The sequence below is a fragment of the Uloborus diversus genome, chromosome 4 (assembly GCF_026930045.1).
Source record: "Uloborus diversus isolate 005 chromosome 4, Udiv.v.3.1, whole genome shotgun sequence".
NCBI lineage: Eukaryota > Metazoa > Arthropoda > Arachnida > Araneae > Uloboridae > Uloborus > Uloborus diversus.
The window spans coordinates 139107401-139125509 of NC_072734.1; the positions used below are offsets into that span (position 1 = coordinate 139107401).

The following is an 18109-nucleotide window of genomic DNA, read 5'->3' on the forward strand; positions in this document are numbered from 1 at the left end:
TTCTTTTATTCTGGCATCATATGACGATTTTTAACTTTGGCACATTTAATTCAGAAAAGCATTGCATCAAATTGTCCGTTGCTCTTTACAACTTTTAGTGGAATAAATAAAATAAAATTTATCAAAGCAAATAATCTTTTTTCTCCGAAAGAGTATCAAGTGCAAAATTACACTATAATCTGCATGGAATAGTTTAAGTATCTTACTGCATTCAAGATTTTAAACTACTCTACACTGGCAGCTTTTCTGTTGTCTTTTTAATTAAACAAACAAAAAAGATATCAACTAAAATTTTTGTGAATGGAATTCCATAATTAATTTTAATTCAGATTTAAAAGAAATCTTTTAGAGAATTATTTGTTGCATGTTATTCAATATTGTTGATTTGCCTTGTTCATTTTTGTCTTTAAAACGGAGATAATTTGGTTCCATACATTCAACTCTATTAGAGATGCGCAAATTTTTTTGAAGATATTACTTGTGAGGAACTCAAGAGTTCAATAAATAACCTACTGAAGATGGCAAGAACCTCAATTTCAATGTAAATATCATGTCTATATCATATTAAATGAAGTAAAATGTGCATGTAGGCAAAAAGAACTCTATTATTGTTTGAATAATTGATTGTTCAGTTTCACGTGAGTAATACAGTCAACACTAAACCATCGGGAAAATGATAAAGAATGATAATTAGAATGTACTTAGAAAGTAGATCGTGCTCATATTATGAACCAATCAGGTAATGTTTACAAATCACTAAGTTATGTATTCAGAAGAAATAACTATCATTGTGCGTGGAACAAAATACAAAAAATTAAAATGAACATTCATTAGGATATGTCCAACATAGAATCATTATTCATAGAAAAAGGGGTGTGTGTGTGTGATTTTTTCTTAACGTAGTTTTTGTTTTTGGCATTTATTGCAAAATTTCTGGTTGATTTTGCTGCATACTGAAGTTACGCGAGCTTTTTGCACAAGTCGGACCCGAATGCCTCCATTAATGATATGGACACATATTCAACATGAAAACTCCCAACATATGAACAGCTCTCTCAGTATTATTCATGACGAAAACAATAAATTAACTCTGCGCCAACTTCATCGGCTTGCCGAGTGACGTACATAACAACCATGCTACCTCACATACACCGTTTGGACAATGATATTCAAAGACATTGTCCTTGCCATCTCCAGAAATATGTTGGTTCCCAAACAGTAAGGGAGAGATTCATTAAACTTCTGACTCTGCTTTCTCTAAGTCCGTGTCCTCAACTGCAGCCAGAAATTCTTCCCACGTCATTTCCCTCTCTTCGTCGTCGTCTGTGCGCCTTTTTCTCCTCCTTTTGTAGTCCTCCTGGCTAGTAGCTTCAATACACAGCACAATGAAGGAGTTGTTGCAGGAATACCTCTCCTGATCCAGGAGGCGACCCCTCAGGAGAGAACTGGCCATGCCCACTTTGTCCAGTCCTCCAGTGTGCCAAGCATCACAGAAGGATTCGAGGTCTCTGACACCGTGCTTGTCAGATCCGTGCCAGACGAGCTTCTGTGTCCTGTAAAGGAGAGTTCATTTATTATTCCAAAAACGTTACGAGCATAGTGAATCCAATTAAGAAATATCGGAAGTATTGATATAAACAAAACCCGTCGACCCTCTTTCCCTTTTACTTCGTCAGGGAACTCAGCAAACACTACACATGGGGCAGTGAGAAGCAAAGGGATATAAGTGTTAAAATTTGGAGATAAGTAGTACAAATGGTAAGATAACCTCTCACTGTTTTAGGGCAAGAGACGGCACTAGTAGCCGTCCTGCAGCATGATTTAAAAAACAGGGTTCGTACGGGTCATGGAAATCCTGGAAAGTCATGGAAAAAAAATAAGCGAATTTCAGACCTGGAAAAGTCATGGAAAATTGAAATTTCTATTGAAAGTCATGGAAATTTATTCCAGGTCATGGAAAAATGTCCTGGACAGAGATAAAGTAACAGTAACTAAAAGAGCATTAGAAATCTTGAGTGATTTAACAGTATAGCACATAAAAGCTGTTAAAAGTTTAAAATTGAAAGATCCCAAAATCAAATCTGAATTTTGAAAAATCATTGTATCCACTTCTGTCGCTGCCGCTCGCCTTTTTTGCGATGTGATTTTACTATTTGGACATCTCTTATTTTGAATTACTGTTATTTTCAACACTTCTTATGTTTTATATTCTGTAGTAGCGAACTTGCACTTTCTTGGTTTTGCCACGCCCACTCAAAAAAAGCAATTCAATTGCATTCGACTTTGATTCCATCACTCGTAAGAACTTTGTTATTAAATTTATCAGAGTTTATCATAATTTGTTGAAGGTTTTAGGTTTTTTGTCAGGCGATAGAATACAGAAAAGGGGGAATTCTAATACTCTAAAACAGTAGTGCCGAACATACGTACCGCAAAACTAATCCATGCGACCCACTGCTACGGTCAATGTTAGAAATCATACATGTTCTGGAATTTCTGAATCTATTAATTCATATGCATTTGAAAATGTGCAAATATGTAAACAAAACAAGTACTTTTGAATCAGAAGATTGATTCATTACTGTATGGTTTTTTTCAAAAAAATGTCTGGTTTAGAAACATAAAGAACTAAACTATGTGGCTTTACTTTAAAGAACCAAAATACTGTCAAGTTAGGTTGATGATTAAATGCACTGTTGGAGACACTGAAAGGCAATTTTTGAAGCAAATTTATTGAAACTTAGTGATGACTCATTCAACCTTTTCCCCATTCATTTTCATTCTGTTTGTTTATAAAACAAATTAGACATTTAAGCATCATAATTTTTGATTCACTGCATTTTTAATATACTTAAATTTAAATGATGAAGACAAATAAGAATAAAATAGTTTAGTTTTTTAAGTGTACACTTATATTTTTTACATTATGAGTAAGTGCTTCAATGAGGCTGTGGCATTCATGTAGTCGTTTTGCTAAAGCTCATTTCCAAAAATTAGCAAGTTTGAGATTAAATTGTGCTATTCTCTTCGTGAATAAGGTCATGAAAATTTTTATTGAAGTCATGAAAAAGTCTTGGAAAAGTCATGGAATTTTTTCATCCAAATGGAGTATGAACCCTGAAAAAAGCTTTTTATTAAAAGCCTACATAGGCTCTGAACTTAACGTGTTTGAACTTGAAACTTTAAGAAGTTCACTTACATCCCTTTGCTTTTCACTGCCTCATATGTTATCGAGTGACGTTAGTATTTCATCAAGTTTCAGTTTGAGTTTAGATCTGAACAACATCGAACGCGAGTAGAAGCTCCCTGTAGACTATCAACTCGCCAAAGTATAGGAAGTGCTGATGTTTTTCATCAGGTTAAATCTATCTTCTTGTAAATAAGTCTTCATTAAAATGTTGCTAAATTTTATTTGTCATTGCAGTGATTGAAGTAATCAAGTATTATCGTCCTTATTGATCTACCTTTGAATCACAGGACGCAAATTCGGATTTTTGCTCAAAAGCACAAGAATACTTTTAAGTGACATAATTAAAGTAGCATAAGCTAGTTATGTATATTTAAAAAATATATATATTAGGTTGGGGTTTTAAAGATCGTTTCTATTGTTTAACATGTTTGTTAATTTTTTGCTGTTCAGTAATTTTTTTTTCTACATTATCATACTTCTGAGAGCTTTCGCATTCATAAGCATTTTTTTTTTTTTTTTTGAAAAAGCAACACATTGTGTAGACGCACGAATAAAACCAAATACAAAAAATCTACTTCTTACAGTTACTCTGATGGATTTGTATCATTTTCGATTACTTATAATTTATCAGCTCTTTACACAAACGACCTACACTCATAACTTTTTTTTTTTTTTCAAAAGTTGAATTCCGCAGAAAATATACGTACATTATTAAGAAAATATTTAATAATTACATATTTTAATCTAATTTTATTACTAGTAGAACTGCCATGTAAGATGATCTTGGACTTCTTCTGTGCATCTACAGATGTCTCCTCCACACAGCTAATCTTTTCCTTCCTCTTGTTTTTAACGAGTAGGCATTTTGCCTTAAAAAAAAAAAAAAAAAGTACTCACCACCGGTTATCAGCTAAAACATTTCGTCCATCGAAGGAATATATTCTAGGAGGATACGGGAATGGAGCACCAGCTCCGGTAAAGATATCTTTAAATGCATTAAAAACGACTTCCCCCTGCAAGAAAAAAAAAAAAATAAATAAAAACAGAATATTTCGTTTACTACAAAAAATATATCTGGTGTTCAAATAAGTTTAAAAGGATTTTCAAGAGATGGCTTCACTAGTATTAATTCGAAACGGACAATGCTGCAATTAACTTCATTCTATAACCTCATTGTTAGGCTTTCATTTTCAGTACGTGACATTTTGCTGAAGTGGAAAAAACTTCGGTTTTGTGTGCTCTGAATATGTCAACTTTGGTGCTCACAAAACACAATTCGCGGAAAAGATTTTTTTCTGCTTTCAATTGAAGAAAAGTGCAGCTGAAGGCCATCGAATGTCGCAAAAAGCTTACGGGGAACATGCTTCATCGATTTCCACTCGTGAGTTTTGGTATACATTTTAGAATTGGTTGATTTTAATACCAATGACAAAGAGCGTGATGAACGGCCATAAAAGTTTGAGGATTCTGAATTGGAGGCTATTTTGGATGAAGACTCATGCCAAATGCTAGAAGAACTAGCAAAAACATTAGGAGTGACTCAACAAGCCATATCTGTTCGCTCAAAATCCATGGGAATGATCTAAAAGATAAGATATTGAGTTCAGTATGAGTTGAAGACGAGGAACGTCGAATGCCGTTGTTTCCTTTGTGAGTAGCTGCTTCAACAGCAAAAAAGAAAGGTTTTTGCATCGTATTGTTACTGGTGGAGAAAAATGGATCCATTACAATATTCCTAGGTGCTAAAAATCATACGGGTCGACCGGCCATACGCCAAAACCGAATATTCTTGATGGCAAGGTCATGCTCTGTATTTGGTAGGACCAATTGAGCGTACTGTACTATGAGCTGCTACTACTAGGTGCAACCATCACAGGACAACTTTACCGCACTCAATTGATGTGTTTGAGGTGAGCACTGCTGGCCAAAGTTTGTTTTGCAACATGATAACGCTTGGCCAATTGTTGAGCAGCCGGTCAAAACATACATTGATATGCAGAAATAAAAAGTCCTACCCCACCCGCCATATAGCCCAGACATTGCCCCTTCAGACTACTATTTGTTTTCGTCGAGAAGGATCTTGAGGATCAGCACTTCCGCTCTTTTGAAGAACTTCAAATTTGGATCGATTCGTGGATCACATCAAAAGACGCATCGTGTTTTCCAGATGACATCCGAAAATTGCCTAATGGGAAAAGGTAGTGTCCAACAATGAACAATGTTTTGAAAAATAAGTATGAAACAATTTTTTCACAATAAAGCGTCAAACTTAGAAAAATAAATCCTTTGAAACTTATTTGTACACCAGATATTTTTATTAAAGTATTGCCTGTTTATAGCTAAGTTAAAGGGATCAAACTGAGATTTCATTACAGCTGTAATTTCGTTATAAAAAGTTTAATAACACACTGTAAATCGTTAAGGGGGATTGAAGGTGATATTACTCAGGGGCGGCTTAAACTAAAAATTTTGGGAGGGAGGAAATTTTGAATTTGCCGAATAAAACTCCGAGTTTTTCCGAATGATAAAATATAAACATAAGCATTTATAACTTTTTCATAAAAAATTGCAATTTTGCAATGCTGTCTCCAAATTTGCCGGATCGTCAAACAAAATTCGCAGGATAAGGAAATTTTTGGGAGGTTAGAGTGACCTCCCGTGACCTCACATCTGGGTGCCCCCTTTCAGTCATATATTCACGTTTCGCTACAGCCCTGTGCGCCGAACTAACATCTCTGTTTAACAGATGCGTATGTTTTTACAGTATATTATATAGTAGAAGAATGCTACAAAAGTTCAAAAATAATGACAATAGTAACAACAACGGTATTCAGTTTTTCAATGATATTTAGATCTTTTGTATCCAAGAAATTTTTTCTTAGCAATCAAAATTGTTAATAAATTTTATAATGTTTTACGAGTATTCATCACAGAATCTCGTCCGAGCTGGATAACAGGATGCAAATAGTAACTGCAAAGATCTATATTCCACATTTGTTCCAATATGCCACATTGGTTGTGTCTTGTCTAATTTAAATGAAACATTTTTGTGTTCTTTTCATTTTTATCAATTAGAGAAAAAAAGTTTTAAAGCAATAACCAAAAATAAAAACTTTTATGTTACTAACGTGTCCTCAAAGCGATAAAATAAGTTATTATCACAGCAGTAAAATTTTAAATAAGCGAAATATAATATATCCATAATCTACACACACGGTTATGTCAGAAACTCCAGTTTTCTTCTTATTATGAACTTATTAGTTTGTAATTGACAGAATCCAAACTGGAGGCAGATCATTCTCTCATTAAAGACCAGGTTATCAACAAACTAGTACCGTGTAATCCCGATTTAACGCTTGTCAAGTTACTGGAAAAAGTTATCGTCAAATCAAGGATATCGTTCAATCGAGTAGCATAAACATTCAATGTAGTCAAATCCGACCAGTAAATTGATCATTAAATTGAGGAAATCGTTAAATCGGGTACCGTTAGACCAGTAAATTGATCATTAAATTGAGGAAATCGTTAAATCGGGTACCGTTAAATTGAAGTAATGTAGCTAAAATGAATTTAGCTCACCAGCAAGTGTCCACAAGCAATAAATGCGGTTCGACTCGTAAATTGAAGATTATTCAATTCCAGACTGATTCGTCCATAGCAAAGACGAAACTGTAGTCTCTTGTTGTCATAACCGGGTCATATATTGCATGTAGTTCTGTCTTAGTCTAGTTTAAGGGCGGTAACTTAGAGCTTTTTCCATAATCTCTTACTTTCCTTACTCTATAGAATTTTGAACTCTAGATGTTGATAAGTACTACATTCCTTGAAAAAGTAGACAAAAATATGAAAACTAGCAAAGTACTTTTCTTCACGTACATGTCTTTTGTTTGTATGAACTGAAACACTCATTTAGTACAGGTTACAAGTATCCTTCGTTATCAGAATAGCGTTACGAGCATTACCTTGTTAGTGAATTAGGCCAGATCTGACGAAATTCTCACAAGACGAAAAGTTTTCATTGCTCAATGTCTTGGGAACTGCAAGTACTACTTCTGAATAGCAACGGTGGTCCTTTTTCTTATTACAGTCTGGCTCTAATAAGTTCGCTTCTGACTGACTGAAGCTTCAACGATTTCATTTGTTAAAATTGGGATGAGTAAAGCCAGTTTCAGGGCCGATCCTAGCAGGTGTGCAGAGTGTGCACCGCACACGAGCGGCCAAAGCAAGGGGCGGCCGCAGGCCGCATCATATAGTTCCCATAATCAAGCAAAATTCCTCAAGAATTTCTTACAAGATAACATAATAAGTCAAATAAATGTGCTGAATCTTAAATGTTCAATTATCAAAGTAAGTACCAATTTTCCAACAGCATAGCATTTTAAGAAAAATGGAATGTTTAGAGCATATTGTGTTGCTCCATTATCCATTAATATCAACTCTTCATGCTTCATTTGGTTGCAAAATTTGTGACAGAACTGATGGTAATCAGGCATGGATACAGTTGAGGGGCAAAGACAAAAATCCTCCCCCCCCCCCCCGAAACATGAAAGGGTGCCTTCTAAAGGCCACTAATGCTTCACCCAGCCTCCCAAGTTTTTATTGACTCTAAACAATGAAGACATATTTTGTGTAAAAAAAAAAAAAAACTATGCTGATAGGATACTCTTGCAAGTATTTCAAACAACAAATTCTGTGTTCGGCAGTCGTGGGCTGGAGAGGAGAGACAATGGAAAATTGCGACTCCCCTGAGAGTCAAATATATATAATCGACGAACTGAAATTTTTTATTTTCCCGCTTTACAGCATTTTTTTCTAATTAAAATCACGAATGAACTGCCCGGTTTCAGATCATGTAGGAGGACAGGCACAAATTTTAAGTGTGGCTCCAAAACAAAGATCCAAAAGAATGCCTTGACGAGACTAAAGAAGACTTCAAACTGCGTTTTTAGGACATTAATTTCGGAAAATTTCGCTGGTTGAACCACCAATTTTAAGGATCCAATTAAGTCTCTTATTCAGCCTTTCTTCCTTAATGTAATCAAACATAGCCTAAAAATGATGGCTCCAAAATGTCTTTTCTGGAGACACCCTTCCCTAACGTCATCAAAAGTTGCTCAATGGGGCATTTTTCGAATTTCTTTTTCGAAATGTTTGCGGTAGATGGCCCTGAAATCCATTCCTTAACATTACTACCAAAGATTGTCTGAATTAGCGTCTCTAGAGAGGCCCCAATCCCACCCCCTCTCACTTAACGTACTCAAAAACAAACTAAAATTGCATTTTTCAATCATCAGTTTCGAAGAGCTTTGGGGGAAATACCCCGAATCCCCCTTTTCTCCAACGTAATCACTATGGCTCAAAATTTCGTTTTTAGACGGTTCTGTGGAGCCACCAAGCCTAACCAATGCCTAAACTAGTCTTAAATTGACATCAGTTTCAAAAAACAATTCTTGAGGGCACACTAAACCCTCGCCCGCTCTTTGTCTCATCGTTATCAAACAATGCCTTAAATATGATTTTGGGACTTCCATTTCTAAAAATTCCGGATGGCTCATGTGAATTTTCACGGCGCTAGGGCATCCGGCATCCCCCATCAATCGCCGAGGTGAGGTGGAGAAAAGTCTTTAGTTGTATTTTTCAGATATTAATATCGAAAAATATTCAGAAAGATCCGCTGAAGCTTTCCGGTTTCCTTAACGTCACTAAAGATAGCACAAAATTGTGCTTTTTAGAGCCCCAAAACACTTCCTTCACAAAAGTAACCTAAAAATGATTTTAATTCCGAAAAATATTTCAGTGCGGAATATTTTCCCGTTTCCCCTATCGTGTCCAAATCTAGCCAAAACTGTGTTTTTGAAACAATAGTGCCGATAAATTACCGGAGGAAAGATGACAGACCCCCCTAACGTCACCAAAGACAGCCTAAATTTGAGTTTTAAACTTCAATTTCGAAAACCCTCGATAGGAGACGACATAATCTTCCTCCTTAAAGCAATTTCAACAAAGATAACCCGAAATTGCGTGATTAAAACTACTGTTTCAGAAAATTTTCGGGAAGAGCGCCGATCCATCCTAAACTAAGGTCACAAAAAATAGCTGCAATTTGACATCAATTTTGAAAGAATTTCAGGAAAGAACTCCTACATTACTTTCCCCTCAAGTCTCGAAAAATTTCCTAAAATTGCAATTTTTGACGTCAATAATGAAAATTTCTCCATGGACCTTGAATGTTCCCGAGTCTTTTGTCCTTGCAAACACAACCAAAGATTAATTACAGCTATTTTTCATACGCCAATTTCGTATATTTTCTGGGGGCGATCACTCCCCCCCCCCTTCCTCTGATGTCACCAAAGACAGACTATGAAATGCGTTTTTACGACTAGTAAATTTCGGTATCTATTACTTTCTTCAAAGATATAAATTGTACCTATGGAGTTTCTAACTTTTTACATAAATTCATCCTTCTGTTTTTTTTTTTTAAATTAGAACTTGATACAGAAATTTGAAGAAAGATTTATATGGGCATTAAGTATTACTCAAAACATGCAAATTGCTCTTCAGGTGCGGCACATTAGGTCTTTGCACAACGGGCGGCCGACACCCTAGGGTCGGCTCTGGCCAGTTTATGCCGATAATCGTTACCATTAACAATACTTGGCGTTGTGTCAGTCGAAGAATTTTTCATCTTTCAACCCAACAACAGAAATGAGCTCTTTCATGGTCAATCATCTTTCATCATAGCCACACTATAACCAAAGTTACCTTGTTCTTTTCTCCTTTTCTTTTGATGTCTTCAAATATTTGTTCATTCTAAGTAATTTTTGATTGCTACAAGACTTCCCTTTTTCTTAGATTATCCCCACTAAAGGAGCTTAAAAAGATGTCCTCGCATGAAAATTTCTCGGTTGCCCGACTTCCAAGTAGTATTAAATTTTTATGGTTAAGAAGGCTCGACAACCCCACTGACAATTAGCCCGCCTTGACTCGGTGACCCTGGGGATGATTTGACACTGCTATCAATTCAAGAAAACTTATTTCCGTTTAACTCTTTTCATTTTCTCCAACATCTCGTGAAAATAAGAAATATTAGTTCTGACATTCACAATTTATTTCATGAAGGTTTCATAGCCATAGCAGACCTCCTTCCGTTTTTAAAAGATAGTTAACGCAAATTATGCGACCAAATCTTCTGTTCATTGCTATAGTTAGCTAAATCGCTAGTTTACGTAAAGCAAATGTAAAACAGTACATACCTTGAACCTCCACCTAATTATTTCAAGTTATAATTCAATTTGACGCAATATATTTAAGTAGGGGCATCGAAATACAATCAAAAACGTTTTTGTGTCAAAAGTAAAATTAAAATTCCTCCATTCAAAGAAAGATACAATCAACTTGCGAGAACTCAAAACCTTATAACTCGAATATTCATTTATCTCGAAGTTTTCATTGGGCCTCAAAGTCTTAAGAAAGGCAGTGGGAACTACCAACAAATCGAAGGCTTTAGTCAGTCCCTTGTGGGACTTCGAATTATTGAGAGTTGACCGTATTTTAATAGCAAGGCTTCTTGATGGCCAATACTTAAAACCAAATTTCTAGTTTTAAATCAGACATGGAAAGGACTCATTATTTGTACGAAAAATAGTTTTTGCTTACCTTGAGATTGACGACAGGCAGTCCAACATCTTGGAAGCGCACGATGCTATCGAGATTCTGGACTTGGGATGCGAGGAAAGCTCGGAATGTTCCCCGCAAGTTAGCACGCCGAGACTGTCGATAACATTCGTAATCTGCGCCGCGGATGCCGTGCATGTCACCAGGGAAAGGTTGGTTTAGGGCTGCCATACGAAGCTGCGGGTAAAAAAAAAAAAAGCAAACGGAATTCGTCAATAACAGGTTTTTGAAATTTTTATTTTTCTTGTTATGTATACATTCACGCCTTAGTATATTGCACAACTGAAGTCATTATGAAGGAGGAAAAGATCTCGTCAGGGCAAAGAATAAAATAAAAATTCTCTTTATTAATGGAAAATAATTTTCTTTTACATTATTTTCAAACCAAATACATATGAAAAGTAACTAAACACGTCATACTTACTTTTCTCCATATCTTTATGAAAAGAGGCAAGAAAAAGAAAACACAAATCAACGGGTTTTCATTGAAAGAAATTACATAACATTAGATTTAGTAAAACTATATTTTAAAATACTGAAATTACCCTAAAAAAACTGTTACTTATAAACTATATTATTAATTTTCTGCAATAACTACAAAATGCTAAAATAACTGACAAAATCAACGTAATGTATATTAATTGCGTATAATTTAATACAAATTCATTTTTGCAAAGTGAATGATTGCTACATAAGAAAAATTAGCTGAGTATTACTTACTCGTGGAGCTTTTTCCAGTCTTAAATTATCCACTGGAGGACTAAATGGCGCATATGTCGTCGGGGGTTTCTGGAACATATAAAAGTGATTTTATCCAACACGAGCAATGAAAAATGAGTGAAATAAATCAAAATAATAATCAGTCAAAATAAATTAAATGAAAACTTACAGTTGGGCTTGGAGTAGACTGTACAACTAATGATCCAAGCTAAGAAAATTGAAAAAGATTTATAAATTTCATTGTTTGTTTTCACAATTATACATCAAAAGAAAAGTTAATAAAATGTAATAAATACAAAACTATATTGATTGAAATCCTGTACAACATTTGCTTGTATTGTTCATAATATGATATTATTTTGCAAGTAAGCTATTTTTCTTTATTTGGCTACGAGCATTTTTTGTTGCGTCACACTTGTTTCCATGTTATAAAGTTTTACATGAACGTTGTATTAAAATACAGTTCTTCAAATTTATGCGTACAGTTTTATGCACGCAAAAAGCGTTTTAGAAGTCAAAATGCATTGTAACTGAGGATTCAAAAGTTGGAATTTGACGATTACTGCTTGCAGAACAATGTATTTATTTTACAGCTTACCCAAAAAGAAAATGTCAAACACAACTAAATAAAAATATTTTAACAAATCCAAAAGATCATTTACCAACAAAATTACGTTAAATCAAATTTTCAAAAATCAGAAAAAGGGCTCCCAAATGCCAATGCAGTGTACTAGACTCATGAAACTTACACAAATAAATAATACTTTTGACTGCAACTAGAAAATCACCGGTGGCGATACCTAGGGGGACGAAATCGGGCATGGGGACAAAATGCGGCTACTTTACCTTTCGTCGCATTTTTAGTCAGGCAGTATTATCATTAGAAATTGAGATAATATGAAAGAAGACTACTGACAGCTAACGACAGAGTACAAAATTAAAAATGATTGACTTACAGCTACGTATTGCCATCCCTCGCTGACACGAACTAGAAGAGATTCTTCCTCCAAAACAAATGCTAATGTACCTAAAGGACTTATTTCAGACATGCGCAGTAGAGTGTCCATGTTCTTGAATGTCACAGCCTGTTGGGGGGAAAAACATGTCTTGCTTTAAAACTTGGAGCAACAGTAATGGAACAATGCATAACATTTTTAAAAACGCAGTTTGAAAACTTTTCCATTTTAACTTGATTCTTCCAAGGGAAGATAGCTTAACACATAGGAAAACTAATTACACTGCGAGAGATACAATATATTAGTTTCTAATAACTTTGCTGCTTAATCAGTTTGTTTGGTGCACGAATTATTACAATTATTATTCATTACAAAATAAAGAGACAAAAAAGAATTCTTTTTTTTCCTAAAATGCATATAATTTGCCACATAATATTTCTGAAATTAAAACTATAACTGCTTTATACAGTCGCAATATAGTAACATAATAATAGCTGTGTGGGACATAAACATCATTCGAGGGGATAACGTATAGCCAATCACAGAAGATATAACAGTTAGATCCACCAAACAATTAATCAGAAGGGGCTACACTTTTATCTGCTTTTTAATATATGTCAAAAACAAAAATGATTAATAGTAATTTTAAAACTAATTGTCAATAAAGTTAACAATTTCAAGGCTTAATAACATAAGCCATAATAGAACAGACTGCTTCTGATCTCATTTTGTCCCTGTTAGAATAGAGAGGAAAAAGTTTTTTGCAAAATCAGAAGTTTGCTGCGATTTAATTCTTAATAATTATTTTTACACACATTACAAACCTAAAATTCGCTACTTGGCAGCACTACCTAAATGTAGCAGTAGCAGGTTTTAATAAAGCTTGGTGCCACAGCCTGCTATTTCAAATATTCCATCGAAATGTGTAAATCCCCCAAATGAATAAATTAGGTTGCTAAACCAATTAACATCTCCTATAAAATTTAAAATATTACCCCCAAATAAATAAACAACGACAAAAAAAAAAACATTAAATTACAATAACAGTTACATTAAACTGTAAAGTAAACCGTCAAATCCATTTTTAAGGCTTTTCTCGGCAACAGACCACGTAACCGTTGGGGATGAGCGTACGCAATGAGCTCCAATCGTTGAACTTTCTCGAGTTTCGAGGGCTGACGAGCGATAGCGAGCGGAGTATTAGTCGCCTAGCCTAGTATAACTACGGGTATATATTTATATGCATAAATGTATAATATTACAATGTGCAATATTTTTTAGTTTCAAATGCGAACGGTTGAAAAAAAAAAATCGCACTCTGATTTGCATAATTGCATATAAAAATCACTTTTTGAACACACATTAATAAATATAACCATTTTTTAATGAAACTTTTTAAAACAGGACTGCGAAAATTAATAAATCATGATTAATCACAAAAAAAAAAAAAAAAAAAGCGCTGAGATCTCATGACTTTTATCATGAGCATATTATACTTGACGAAAATGTGACCTCTAGTTGATTCACGATTTAACTTTAATAACCTAAAGCATTTACAATAGCAGATGCCTACAGATTAAAACTATTTTCTGTAAATTACAAGCTAGGAATTTACAGATAAGTGTAAATCTACGGATAGGGCTGAATAACAACAGCGAAGCGAAAGTAAGTTTTGGTTACTTTCACTGCATTGACACTGCGCTGACAGTGAAATAAGTTTTACAGAGATCGTTCAAGCGCATCTGTAATGCCACTTGCTTTTCGCATACGGAAAAGCACTTATTTTCGTCAGCCGTAATTTTCGCGAAAATAAAGGCAGCTATGATTTGGGGGCGGGGGGAGAGGAGGTTAGACAAACAGAAATGAAAGTTGAAAAATTCGTCGCAAAATTTTTTTTGCGTGGCTTAAATATTTGCGAATACGACGGGGTCGCGAAAATCGCGAAATATAAAGCCTCGCGAAGATAAGTACTTTTACAGTATTCCTGTTCTGTTATTTTTATCAACACTTTAGAACTGTACTGCCGTGCTAAGCACAGATGTGGTATCTGCAGTAGAGCTCAAAATGAGAAATCGACGATTAAAGTTTTACAACTCATTTCTTTGTTTTATGACTTAATTAAATGCTCAACTTGCGGTAGTTGTTTCGTAAATAACTTATCTAAAAACCGTAAGAGAGTATTTTTGTAAAAATCTTAATTTAAAATTAATAAATGTAGTTACGACAAATTTTCTTTTCAAAATCTTTTCATATACTAAGCTATTTTCACCGTAAGTGACAATTACTAGGCATTTTTAGGAGTATCTGCACAGATACGACAAAAATAGCTTAGTAAAACGTGCTCAAGGTATCATTAAATAATACTGAAAACATCTGCTTTCTTTGGACTTAGCTGTTTCGCTTTATTTTGTTAATACAAATCTAACAGATTCTAATTTCTGAAAGATACCATTTTCAAAACTCCGGACAGTTAAAACTGTAATCCATAACAATTTTCTGTTTTTTAATTTAAAAGGATGTGTTTTTATAATGTTTTATTTTCTAGATTCATTTTTACCGAGCCTGAAGATAATTTTGACAGCAGACGATACTTAAATAAAAATATTACTGGCCGTAGAATGAAATGCGTTTTTTTTTTTTTTTTTTTTGCGTGAAAGAATTTGATATAAATATTTTACATGCATTTGATTTTTAGAATTTACATTTTAAATAAACATTTGAGTAGAAAAAGCTGAATATTTACTTTAATAATTATGCAAAGTTGTATTAGTTTTTATTATCAACCTGTATCAACTATTCAACGGTAAACTAATTTTTATTTCTGTGTTACAATAAACTGCTACATTATTAAATATGCTGCTTTACTAAGGTATGAAAGTCGTATCTACAAAAAATACTAAGGAAAAAAAGTGGTAACTGCGCAGATACCACTTTAAAGGCTTAGTATTTGTCACTTACGTTCAAATTGCCTTAACAAACTCCGCAAACTGTGCAGTTACGACTTTTTTCTTAAAGCTTTTTTTAATATTTCGCGTTCACAAATCGCCAAAAAACTTGACATTTAGGTAAATTAAGCTACTAACGACCACCTGGTGACAGTAACTCAATTTTGATAAAATGTGCAGATACCACATCTGTGCTTAGCACGGCAGTGTACAGTTAGGTCTGTAGTAAAAAAACTTCCTTTTCGTCATCCTCACAAGAAATAGTTTTGCCTCCCCTCGTTTTAAAAATAAATTAATGTATACTAAATCACAAACTCATTTTTAGCAAATTACTCATTCAAAGTTTTGTTTTGGTTGAGCGGCTAAGTTAAAACATAGGCAATTAAAAGATTGTGGTTACTTATGCAACATGTTAAAAAAAGTAAATGTCTTGTAATAATTTCTATACATAAAACAGTAGGGCAGAGAATATTATTGTAAATTTTTTACAAAGAATAGTAATATCTCCCTCCTCAATAATTTCGTTATGTAGAGATTACACTTAGAGCAAAAACACTCAGGAACAAACTAAATAATTAAGTACCAGTCATAATAAAACATTGCCAGTTATTTGTTAAATTTTATTTTGTTAAATTTTCTAAACATTATTTATTTTATTAATTTATACCTTTTTTTGTTTTAGAGTTTTCCGTTTTAAAATCGCAGAATTATTCTAAAATACTATTGGTATCAAAAGCAGTGGTGACGATAAAAGCTTGAGGTACTTCTACGAAGAGCCTGAAGGGACCATTTTCAAAAAATAATGCTGGAATTTGGCCGCCTAGGCCCTCTACTGTCACCAGAATGAAAAGGTTTTTTTTAAATACCTTTCTAAAATGCTACGTTTTTTCAATGCTGTAAAAGCATTTACTTTCGTCAGCCGTAATTTTTTCGAAAATGAAGATATTTATACTTTCGCAGGCTGAAAAATTTCGCGAATTTTATATGAGACGAACCGAAAGTTAAAAATTCCACCTCAAAAAAATATTTCGCGAGGCTGAAATTATCGCGATTAAGACGGGCTAGCGAAATATAAAGCCTCGCAAAAATAGCACTTTTACAGAAATTGCTCATTTAAAGCAATAGGAAGTTTGGTTGCTTTCACTGCATTGACACTGCGTTTGCAGTAAAGTAAGTTTTACAGAGATCACTTGCAAAAAGAAAACTCATTTGTAGTACAGTCGACGCTCGATATAACGACCATCTCCGTCTCAGAGAAAAAGGTCCTTATAATGGGTGGTCGTTATAAGAGGTAGAAGTTAAAAAACATATATACATGCATCACGCATGTTATGTTGCTCTAATAAAGTTTGCATTTTTTCAAAGATTCCAGTTAAATTCCTAAAGTATTTTTTATCATAGACATTTTTTAAAAAAATAATGGGTGAAAAATATTATGACCGATTTTAAAGTAGAAAATATGGGAAAAAACTGATTACATATTTAAAAATCGTTTACTTAAAAATCATTTATTTTCTGAAGATAAAATCAGAAACACTTGTTTGCCTTTTTAACGCACATGATTTTTGCAAAACACAATTTTCCATTTCAGTTATAGATGATAAGTAGTGTGCTTTTGAAAGAACATTTAAAATTCCCTTGAACATTCAAAACTTTTCACACTAGAAACTTTGGTCTCAATTCCTTCTTCATCTGATCATGATACATCAATTAATTTTTGTGCACAGTATCGAGAAATAGTTCATCTTCTGACAGATGCTCAACACATGCTAAATCAGAATTGATGTTAGCATAATTGTTTTAGTTTAACTCTTCATCCAGTTTCATTTTCTTAAAAACATTTTACAGCATTTCATCTTCTTCATCGAATTTTTCATCTTGGATTGCCTGACTTCAGCAAGTTGCTTTTGCATTTCAGCAGTAGATTCCAATTCCTTTTGCTTTTCAAAATCAACATGATGAAAGTAATTTTTGAGGGTCTTTTCTGAGACTTCATTCCATGCTGCTTCAGAGAGATGCAAAACTGCCAAGATCTTAAAAACCACGTGATCAAACACCAAACTAACATAAAATGTGTCAACCCCTTTTACTTCGGAATCCGGAAATTTCACTTTATACCCCCTTTATTTTTTCTGTGCTGTTTTGAGTAGTACTCCCACCCCCTCTCAAAGTTGGATTGAACACTGAAGACTACATGCAGCTGTCTGTAAACAGTTATCAAGATCATTTCAAGCTACAAATTTGCTTTATTGGAAAAACATTGGAAATAGTGCCCGCTGAATTCGGTCGTTGTATTGGATTAGAAGATACAGAACGGTCGTTATACCGAAAGCAAATTAACATTAAGTTCATAGGGACAAAGTTCGGGCTTTTACCACTGGTCGTTATAATGGAATGGTCTTTATAATGTGTGGTCGTTATAATGAGCGTCGACTGTATCACTTGTTTTCTTCATTTTCGGGTTCTGTAATGTTGTTTTCATCAAGATTTCAGTACTGTAGGGTAGACCGGGCACGTTTACGAGGATTTTTTTCAATGAATTTTCTAATTTTTATGTTTGAACCTAGGAAATTTTAGACATTGTGGCTTTATGAAGCACTTAATGAAGTCAAAATATGTATATT

The 18109-nt window shown here is 34.0% G+C and overlaps 1 protein-coding gene across 1 annotated transcript in view; it reads right to left on the bottom strand.

Annotated features, from left to right (window-relative positions):
* Window positions 1-1234: 1234 nt before the first annotated feature.
* Window positions 1235-18109, bottom strand: part of LOC129220860 (collagen alpha-1(I) chain-like) — a 176440-nt gene continuing 159565 nt past the window's right edge. Inside the window, exons 26-32 of the mRNA XM_054855291.1 lie at window positions 12541-12669; window positions 11754-11792; window positions 11585-11653; window positions 11289-11300; window positions 10847-11041; window positions 4088-4203; window positions 1235-1553 (exon numbers count right to left, since the gene is read on the bottom strand). Of these exons, the coding sequence (XP_054711266.1) occupies window positions 1235-1553; window positions 4088-4203; window positions 10847-11041; window positions 11289-11300; window positions 11585-11653; window positions 11754-11792; window positions 12541-12669 (879 nt within the window). The remainder of the gene's footprint in view (window positions 1554-4087; window positions 4204-10846; window positions 11042-11288; window positions 11301-11584; window positions 11654-11753; window positions 11793-12540; window positions 12670-18109) is intronic.